This window comes from Myotis davidii, unplaced genomic scaffold (assembly GCF_000327345.1).
Source record: "Myotis davidii unplaced genomic scaffold, ASM32734v1 scaffold162, whole genome shotgun sequence".
NCBI classification, from domain to species: Eukaryota; Metazoa; Chordata; class Mammalia; order Chiroptera; family Vespertilionidae; genus Myotis; species Myotis davidii.
Window position 1 is genome coordinate 4634435 of NW_006300036.1, and position 11143 is coordinate 4645577.

Sequence of the window (11143 nt, forward strand, 5' to 3'; positions counted from 1 at the left end):
AATGTTTATTTCATGTGAAAAAATAATATAAAATAAAGTACAAAAAAAGTAGAAATTCCTAAATTGTCAGAAACATAAAATACTAATTAAAATGTTAAATCACAACTTTCTAGGTAAAGACAATTACTTTAAATAGCTCGATTTGTAATGAAACACAGTAGTTACCGCTGAAATAGTTTGAACAAAGGTCAGGAGTGCAGAACTTGGAGCCAGGCCACTGGGGCTCACCCTCTGCCTCCATGGCTCATGGCTTATATGTCCCTTCAGGCAAGTAACCTGACTTCTTGGGGCCTCTGTTTTCACATCATAAAATGGAGATGAAGATAATAGCATGAATAAAATGCCTACCTAGGGCCTGGTGGGGTAGCTCAGTCGGTGGTTAGACATGCCAAGGTTTTGGGTTTGATCCCCAGTCAGTGCATGTACAAGAAGCAACCAATGAGTGCATAAATACATGGAACAACAAATTTCTCTCTCTCTTCCCCTCCCTCCCTCCCTTCCTCCCTCTCTCCCTCTCTCTCTTCTTCCTTTCTCTAAAATCAATCAATAAAATAAAATGCCTACCTAAAAGGTTGGTTAAAATAAAAATAAATAGTACATGTAAATTACTTAGAATCATGCCTGGCATATATCACTCACCAAACATGAGCTGTCATTATTATCATTTGAAAAAATATATGTGAACATGTTGAAGAAAAAAGTGTGTATGCTCAAACACTTAGACACATACCCACACTTTAGTCAAGATTTAGTCATCAAGATATTGAGCATAAAATAAAAATGATGTTTTGACTATGGGCAATTGCTGGGGTGCAGACAAGGTACCCCTATGTCAGTCTTAGTGGTATGTGGATTGTTTTGAGCTAAAGGCAACTAGAACCCTGCAGGCTCGAGAGAAACTCATGCTCCCTGCCCTATCTAGGAGAATTAAATTAGGAGCCTGGCCCACAATAAGAATTAATACCAGAAATGACATTTTACCTTACCTGTGTGTATGGCAGGCACACTAATAATTACTGTACACGTGCTCTCCTGAAATGCCCCTTGGAAGGCCCACGGTGCATTACCTCCTCCCAAGCTCACAAAGTCATACCTCAGTTCCTCTTTCTGTCTCTGAACCTCGGTGCATTTGGAGTCTCTGACTCTCATATATGCAGGGTTCCCATCCATATATATGTGTTAAATTTGGGTTATCTTCCCTAGTTAATCTGTCTCAAATCTATTTGATTATTAGGTCAACCGAGGGTAGAGGAACATTTCCTCCTTCCCCACACTATGAAATAATATTCAATCTGTGTTGGTTTATTAAAATGAGACAAACAGTAAACAGTGTAAGATGACTGAGTTGATGATGATGCGACTTTATTTCATCTTCACAACCACCTTGTGCGTTAGGTTTTATTATCTCTGTTAAACTGATGAATCAGCTGAAACTCAGAAGGTCAACAATTAGCCCAGGGTCACTCAGCTGATGAAAGGTAGAGCCTGTTTTATACTCCTCTGGTTAGACTCTTGAAATCACACTCCTAGCCACTGAACAAGATGGGGCAAAGGTGAGCATTGAGGAGATGAGAAGGGTTTGGTGTCATGGCAAGGCCCTTGGCCAGAGCTATGTCCTGTCAAAATTGATGAGCAACCCCCCAGAAACTTTTGGAGGCCTTTTCTGACAGCACAAATAAGGACACAGTGGTTACATGCACGTATGCTAGGACAAAAGTACTATCTACACTATGATAATTTTAAGGTTATGTGCATATGTGCACACTGTGGGCCTGTGTCTGCCCCTGGACTTTAAACCTGTCTTTGTAGCTGGGGCACCTGCCAGGGAGCCGGGCACAGGGCAGCACAGAGCAGCTCCCTGGGTGCAGAACCACAGCCAGAGGCGGGGCAGCGGAGTCCTCTCTGGTGCTTCCATGGCAGGGTCTGAGGCAGAAACCTGGAGGAGTTGGCAGGTCACCGTCCTGTGTTTCAGCTGAATAGCTCCGCAAGAATGGCAAGGTCTACCAGTGGTTCTCAACCTTCCTAATGCCGCGACCCGTTAATACAGTTCCTCATGTTGTGGTGACCCCCACCCATAAAATTATTTTTGTTGCTACTTCATAACTGTAATTTTGCTACTGTTATGAATCATAATGTAAATATCTGATATGCAGGATGCATTTTCAGGAATCGCGACCCACAGGTCGAGAACCGCTGGTAGACTAAGATTGTTGTTGCAATAAACCTCTGCCCCCAGAACACCCACTCTATAAAGATACATGTTGCCCTAGCCGGTTTGGCTCAGTGGCTAGAGTGTAGGCCTGTGTACTGAAGGGTCCCGGGTTCGATTTCCATCAAGGGCACATGACCAGCTTGTGGGCTCGATCCCTAGTAGTGGGCATGCAGGAGACAGCCAATCAATGATTCTCTCTCATCATTGATGTTTCTATCTCTCTCTCCCTCTCCCTTCCTCTCTGAAATCAATAAAAATATATTTTAAAAATAAATAAAGATGAGTTAGCCAAAGGCTCAACTTAGAAAACATACTCATGTTTACCAAATGCTAATGCTTGCTATTTGAACCTGTGAGCCAGACATCTAATGGCATTCTCTCTTTGTGCAGCCTGAGTCAGAGCCATGGCTCCAAAACCTCGAGGAGGAAAGACTCCACGTGGCAAAAAGAAAAAAGGAAAACATGGTGAAAATAAGGACCTAACACTTGGTAGGATTGTCTTTTCATTAATGGGATTTTTATGGCTTCAGTATTTGTACAGTTAGCAGCCAAAATTATCATGGTTTTGGCTGTCATAAAGCTAAACACAAATGGAATTCAAAACATGGGCATTTATTCTCATTTTGTATGTATTTCATTACCATTCAACACCATAGGAAACATATCATGAAGAGATAATTCTGTGAGGAAGACAGTTATTCAGATTCTGTTTATTTAATTATTCATAAAATAGTTTAAGACTTCATCGTATATTTGCATTTATGTTTTGTGTTTTGAGACCTGGTTAAAATATGTAATAAACTAGGATATATATATATATATATATATATTTGATTCAAATATGTAAATTTGACATTATTTTGTTATATTCCAGGTAGTGAAGAAGCTGAACCTGTAAATATGGAGAGCCTGGGTAAGTGGAAACAAATTAGAAGCCATCGCAGGTGCAATATTTTAATACGCAGTAAGCAAGTGAAAACCATACAAATTGAAGCAACTGATCAACATGTACATGGACTAAAATCACATCGGGTCATTTCACATATAAAATGAAAGATGTTAAAGAAAATGAAAAGTAAGAGTGAAAGAGAGAATTTTAATCTGAGAAATAGACTCAGGCCAACCCATCCCTTCAAAATCCAAATTGAATGATGATCGAGAGACCTTCTGTAATAATTATAAAGTGTGGTAAGTCTGCAAGTTATTACTTTTATTAGAATGATATTTTTAAAACTCTGGCTCATAAACAATATTTATCTGTACTTCCCAGTAAGATTCCACCATTTCAAGGAGAAAGGCTGACTGTTAAGCAAAGAAGCTAGAACTTAGACAGGCAAACTAATGTTGTTTGTACTTTTAGAGGCTAAGTTACTAGCAAGCCTTTGTTTTTGTTGTTGCTGAAACTTTCTCTTAGAGTTGACTCAGATGATGCACTTCATGTTTGGAAACAGAGGAGAGAGCAAGGGTGGAAAGAAAGATCTAAGAGCCTGTAGGCCGTTGTGAAGATTTGGGCTGTTAATCATACAGGATAAGCAACTGTTGGTGGTATTTAAGCAGAGCAGTGACGTGATCTGACTTATGTCTCAACTGGGTTAACCTGGCTACTCTGTTGAGAACTGCAGGGGTGAGGACAGAAGTAGGGAGTGCTTAGGGAACTATTGCAACAATCCAGGAAGGAGAAGGCAGTGGCTTGGGCCAGGGTGGCAGAGCGGGTGGAGATGGTAGGGGGATGTCAGCGAACAGTAAATGGCATTGGAGCAGACTATGCCCATTGCCCAACAAGTCTGTATTGAATTAATGAATGTGTCACCCTTAAATGCCGGAGCCATTTTTGACCCTTTTCCCTTCCCACGCCCCTACTCCCCTTTAAATCATCCCCACTCCTGTCAATTTCACCTCTAAAATATATCTCAAACTTGTTCATTTCACATTATCTCCACATCTACTTCCTTAGTCCAAGCCTCCACTTTCCTCACTTAGATGAGTTCCTTGGCTCCTACCTGGTGCCACTGTTTCCACTCAACCCCCTTCAGTCCCTTCTGCACCCGGCAACCTGCCATGTCTACTTCTTGATTAAACTCCCCCAAGGCTTTTCTTTGTCCGTGTAGTGGCCCTGGCTCTGCCTTCCTCTCTGGTCTTTTCTCTTCACCCTCTGCCCCATCCATGGCTCACCAGTCTTGCCTAGCTCAGAACCTGCCCTGTGTGTTCCTGCCTCAGGCCTTTGCTCTGGCTCCCTGTGCCTGGATAGCTCTTTCCCCAGATCTCCATGCACCTATCTCCTCATCATTCAGGTCTAGACTCTAGTCCCACCTCTGGAAGAGGCATTTCCTGAAGGCCTCTTTCGTCTAGTACCCTTGCCTTCACAGTACCTACCATAATTCTGAAGTTAAAGTACAGTCGATTCCCCTGTTTTATGGGTGTTCTGTACAGTTGCTGTGAACACTGACGTAGCAAAACTGAGCCATTGCTCTTAGGGGAAATACAGGGTTAGATTCCTATGAGCCTCTGGTCATAACATTTCCATTAACCAAACAATATATAACCTTTTTATGTGTGTTTCCTTTTAAAGATACTTTATTGAATATATATTGTCAATATATATTCATTAATATATATTCATATATATATATATATATACACACACACTAGAGGCCTGATGCATGAAATTCATGCAAGGGACTTGGCCCCCTGCTGTGGCGGCCAGGGGGTGGGGCGCAAGGAAGGGCATGAGTGGGGGCACGTCTGCCACCTCTGCCTCAGCCTTCAACACCATGATTTTGTCCAGAAATTAGCATATTACGCTTTTATTATTATAGACTCATTAGCACTGCACTCACAGAAGACAGCACTGTAACTCATGCCTTAACCATATTTATCTAATATATGGATTTCCTCCATGAAGGGCGTCACAACCTTCTTGAGTTTAGGAACACTATACAGCACTTCAGCACCACACTTGAGGATCACTTTAAATAACAAAATCACCAATGAAAAGCACAAAAAAGTGGAAAAGGAGGCACTAACACAGACATACACACACATACACACACACACACTCCTGGGAACAGAAACGCTCTTGTACTCCAATGTTTAGAACAGATCTTGACACATAATACATACTAAATAAATATTTGTTGATTGATTGATTGCATGCATGAATGAAGGAATGAATGAATTGCTTTCTCTGTTCTTCCTGTCTAAGTAAACCCACCACCACTCCTACCTTCCTTAGTTCTATCTCTCACCCTGTTCTCTCCTAGTTAGCACTTTTCACAACTTGTCCTTACATGTATTTGAGTGTATTTGTCTGTTTTTTGTGCCCCCCTCTAGACTGTACACCTAGGCACTAGCATTATGCTTTACATATAATAAGTGCTCAACAACTATTTCTTGACTAAATAATTGGTAAAAAACAAAACAAACAAACAAAAAACCTCCATGAACCTGAGAAGGGACACAGTAGAGATGTTTCAGCTGGAAGGGAAAGGACTGAGAGAAGTGACTTTGTTTGTTTATTGGAGAATAAAACAAGCAAACAAACCTCCGAACTTTGCAGTGAGACTTGAAAGTAGATTTTGATTTAGCATCTCACTATACTAGAACCTCCCTCCTCTACTCCAGGACTTCTCTCAGGGTAACATCAGGATCCCTTTGACGTCCTTGCTATGGGATCCTGACATTATTAACATCACTCGGGCCTCATGGCTGTCACGCTCCAGGGGGCAAGGACTCCCTTTCCTACCAAGGGACCAAGGGACCAAGGGACCCGCAGGCCAGCTAACCAACTGGCTCCTGAGGACCTAAGGGCAACGCCTAGAGGTTTCTAGAGAATAGTATCCCTTTAGCTCTATCTAATCTAATAATAGACAAACAGGGTAATTGACCGTATCTTTGCTACGCCTCCCATTGGCTAATTGGCGAGATATGCGGATATCTTTGATGGCGGTTAATTTGCATACGTAGGTGTGAAGCAGAGCAGTGAAGGCAGCTCCAGCTGGAGTGGCAAAGGCTGAAGGCGGCTCCGACTGGAGCAAAGGCCTGGGTGCCGAGTGCTGGAGGAAAACCGGTGCTGGCAGCCAGGGGAAGGGAAGGCCTGTTTGCACAAATCTTTTCATGCAACAGGCCTCTAGTAATAAAAATAGTGAAGTCAATCAATAAATGATAAGGGGGGGGTCCAAAAATAGACCCATATATGTAGTCAATTGCTTTTCAACAAAATGCAAAGGTAATTCAGTGGAGAAGGGTGGTATTTTCAACAAACAATGCTGGATCAATTGCATATCTGTATACAGAAAGGTGAACTTCAGTCTATACCCCACACCATACCCCAAAATTAATTCAAAATAGATCATAAACCTAAATGTAAAACCAAATATTATAAAACTTCTAGAAGACAACATAGGAGAAAATCTTGCGAACTTGGATTAGGCAAAGATTTCCTAGATGCCATACCCAATGTGAATAACAATGTGGGTGAATAATAGCCACTGACTATTTCATGGACATGTGCATATATTGAGCAAATGGTACACTTTATTTTTTTTAAAATATATTTTTACTGATTTTTTACAGAGAGGAAGGAAGAGAGATAGAGAGTTAGAAACATCGATCAGCTGCCTCCTGCACATCTCCCACTGGGGATGTGCCCGTACACTTTATTTATTATTTTTTTAAAATATATTTTATTGATTTTTTACAGAGAGGAAGGGAGAGGGATAGAGAGCCAGAAACATCGATGAGAGAGAAACATTGATCAGCTGCCTCCTGCATGCCCCCCACCGGGGACGTGCCCGCAACCAAGGTACATGCCCTTGACCGGAATCGAACCTGGGACCCTTGAGTCCGCAGGCCGATGCTCTATCCACTGAGCCAAACCGGTTCTGGCTAAATGGTACACTTTAAATACACACTGTTTATTATTTGTCAATTAAACCTCGATAATAACTGTTTTTTAAAAAGTAAGCAGCACACAAAATGTTTAAAAAAGAAGATACAGATGAAATGCATGGGAGCTCTTTAATTCTGTTTCAACATGCAGGACATGATTTATACTTCATAGGCCGCTTCCTTGTTGACACAGTAAGATTTCCAGGAGTGAGTTTTATAGAGTTTGGGTCCGTTTTTGGCTCCTGCTCTATTGGTCGACTAGGTAAATAACTGCCATTCACCGCATCCTGTGGGATGCCACCCCTGTCACCTCTCTGACTGTGTGTGGCGAAGGAGCAGGTCCCTCTCCTGGGCTCTGCGGGTTCACACATTGGAGAGAAAGTATAGGAGGGTATTTAGAGTGTAGGGACCTTGATTTGAATCCCAGATCCTCTATTTCCAACTCCTAGATCCTGACCTTGGATACTGTATTTGAATTCTGTAGGACTCCCTTTCTTCAGCTTAAAAAAAGAAAAAAAAGAATGCACTTTTAGTAAGCACCTAGAATGTTGTTGTAAAGATTAAGTTAATTAATGATACACGTGAAGTACTTAGAGCAGCACTTGCATGCAGTAGGTGCTCTACAGAAGTTACTATCATTAACCTGGCTATTATGCACCCACATTGTTATTCACTCACCACCCTAGTTTGGCACCCTACCCAGCAGGCCTTGCTCCTGACTCTGTAAGCTTCAAGAAGCCTTGCAGGCCTTTTCCTCTGCTCCAACAACTTTCTCACCCTCCTGGAGCAACCAACTCCCACTCTGCTGGAGGCCTGACTGAGCCTGTAGCCCATAGCCCACAGCCCACCTCGTTGCTAACCACCATCGCCTCATTGGTATATGCCTGGGATGCTGTCTTCAGTGTAGGCCTCAATGCCTTAATAGCAGTATCTTTTTATTGAATTTTGCCAGAGACCCTTGGGGGAAGCCAGAAGCATCAGGCCTTGCTCTGTTAAGTTTGGCCACTGTTTGAGTAGAGCTTGAAAGTAGTAGACTGTGGGGATTATGCATGAAGTGATGAGTGACTGCCAATTGCAACTAGAAACAGTCTACTCGTTTTCCTAACTTCCAGATAAAGGAAAGTTAGAGTCTACGTTAAAGTTGCCTTGGTGAAGTCCAACCAGTGTGACAGGGTCATTTTAGTGAAGACTGTCCCACTAGCAGAATGTGAAGTATGTTAGTGGGGGCAGGTGACATGGAACACAGTCTTTGTCACTGTCTTTCCTGTTTCTCGGATGGTAGAGGCTTTCTGGCCTCCGTTTATGACGGACGCCACCTCTTTCTTGGCTCTAGCTCAGTGTGGGTCTCTCAGTTCCACCTGGTGGCTTTCAAAGGCAAAACTGCAGAGCTTTTATTATGCATTAGACACTACGAATTATCCTTGGCAGAATGTTCTCAAAGGATAATCTCTATGTGACTCAACAGTTGTTCATTGAACGTCTCCTAGTTTGTCCGTAACTTATGAACAACTTGTAGTCCAAATGTTTGTTATACCAACCGATGGCTATTGGGAATCAGTGTTATGCATACAGTCATTAAAACTCCAAAATTACCTGAATAATTGTGCCATAGAGCTGCTTGGACGAGGGGTAAATGTTTCTGTGGGAAAATACATTCAAAATTCCAATGTCAGAGGCCACATGCACTTGTCCCCTTGACGACGCACCTGTTGAGCAGTGGGAGGAAGGCTGTCAGGACGCCCAGGTGTGTAGGGCCTGGAGAAGATGGGAGGGGCTGTGGGCTCCTGGGAGCATGGGGTTGGGGAGGGAGTTCTGGGGGAAGATGCAGAACTGAGACTGAGGTGCTGGAAGCTGATGGTGATACAAAAATGAGAAGAAGGCTTCTTAGAGGGAATGGCAATGTGCAAGCTGGTACCTATCCTCTTCCACCCCCTGTCCTAGGGCCCGCTGCTGGGGAGGACTGGCCTGGGGTGGGGGGAACAGGGACAGGAAGAACAGGAATGGAAGCCTCTTGAACATAGCCTCCCTCCTCTTCTGAGGGCAAACCTAGGACTGAGGAGGGAAGAAGGATCCCCACACCACCTTTCTCTCCACTTCCAAGAGTCTGGAAATGCAACTTAATGGGGAAGTCAATAGCTTTAAAATGTGAAGAATGGAGTTACAAGTCTGACTGTGAAAAGGAGGAGCCTTAGGGAGTAGAGGTACCTAGTAAGGTCAAGAGAAGGTTTTTTTAAAATAGGAGACCAGTGGGCAAATGCTGAGAGAAAACAGCACTGGGGTAGGAAAGGAGGAAACGTGAATGGGTCTTAATGGCTGAAGAGGGTAGAGAGGGACTAGCAGGCTTTCCGAGTGGAGAGAAGGGTGGGAAGGTGGTGCCTGGGCCAATGAGCTGGTAGACCAAGCTATGGGGTTCTGTGCTCTACAGACACAGAATTTTTCTGTGAAACAGGAAGTGAGGTCATCTAGTGAGAGAGAGCAGCAGGTGAGGGATGAGCAGGCAGATGCTTTAGAAAGCCAATGCAGGTTTGATAGAGCCTGAAAAGGTGATCATACCTTTGGACCAATGATTTCCCTTTTAAAAACTATCCTAAAAAATAATTTAAAATGCGATATAAAAAAATTAAGCACTGCATATCTGTTTGTAGTTATTTACAATCATTGGAAACAAATGAGAAAAAAATGTAATGTTTATCAACAACAGAACTGTGAAAAATTATGCTACAGAGTTGCATGAATTTAAAATATGTTAGAAAGATTATATAATGTCATAATAAAATACGTGTGACATACATTAAGTATTAAAGGCAGTATTTAAAATTTCATATAAGATACTGCATATGGAGTGGCTAGAAGGAAGTAGAGCAAACTATTAATAGAGGTTCTCTCTTGAGACATAGTAATATGGGTAATTGTTATTTTCTTCTTTTTTTGACATTTGTTTTTATAATGGATAGACTTACTTTAAAAATAAGAATAATGAGCCCAGCTGGTGTGGTTCAGTGGTTGAGCTTCGACCTAACCAGGAGGTCACAGTTTGATTCCCAGTCAGGGCACATGCCCAGGTTCCAGGCCCCATCCCCAGTAGTGGGAGTGCCGGAGGCAGCTGATCAATTGTTATCTCTCATCATTGTTGTTTCTCTCTCTCTCTCTCTCTCTCCCCCTTCCTCTCTCTCTCTCTCTCTTTTTTTTTTTTTTACTTTGGAAAGAAGTTGGCAGTTCTTTATTAATTTAAATATAAAGCTCCAATATGACCCAGTAATTCTATACATATTTAACCAAGAGAAATAAATGCATATGTTCACAAAATGACTTGCGCAAGAATATATATGACATCTTATTCACAATCCCTTTTAAATTAATAAACCAATGCCCATCCAAGAAAAGTGGATCAACAAATTAATGCATAAACAGAAATGAAGTAGTTACTGATTGATACAAAGCATGAATGTATGTCACCAACTGCTGGGGTCCAACCCCAGCAGGTCCAGGGGTCCCCAAAGGTGTGGACAGAGTTGGCGAAGAAGGAATGACACGGTGACAGCGTTCAGTTGATCAGCAGCCTAGCCAGGATCTCTAGCCAAGATCTGGTCAGGATCTCCAGTGAAGTTCTGGTTAGGATCTCCAGCCAGGTTCTGTGTCCATGTTCTCTTGCTAGGTTCTCCAGCCAGGTTCTCCAGGTTCTCCAGCCAGGTTCTGTAGCCATGTTCCCTCGCTAGGTTCTCCAGCCAGGTTCAGTCACCAGGTTCTAGTCAGGTTCTCTTACCATGTTCCATCCAGGTTCTGTAGCCAGGTTCTGTCTCTAGGTTCTTTTGCCATGTTCTCTCTCTAGGTTCTGTCTCTAGGTTCTGTGTCTATTTCTAAGTATCTTAATTCTTTTGTTTCAATGGTAAATGGGATTGCTTTTTTAGATTCTCTTTCTGAGAGTTCATTATTGGTGTATAAAAATGCCAATAGATTCCTAAGTATTAATTTTCTATCCTTTTACATTGCCAAATTCATTTATTAAATCTAGTAGTTTTTTGGTGGAGATTTCTGGGCTCTCAG

The 11143-nt window shown here is 42.3% G+C and overlaps 1 protein-coding gene across 1 annotated transcript in view; it reads left to right on the forward strand.

Moving 5' to 3' along the window:
• Window positions 1-2605: 2605 nt before the first annotated feature.
• Window positions 2606-11143, forward strand: part of WDR63 (WD repeat domain 63) — a 79070-nt gene continuing 70532 nt past the window's right edge. The window contains exons 1-2 of the mRNA XM_015572113.1: window positions 2606-2701; window positions 3087-3125. Of these exons, the coding sequence (XP_015427599.1) occupies window positions 2617-2701; window positions 3087-3125 (124 nt within the window). The 5' untranslated portion in view covers window positions 2606-2616. The remainder of the gene's footprint in view (window positions 2702-3086; window positions 3126-11143) is intronic.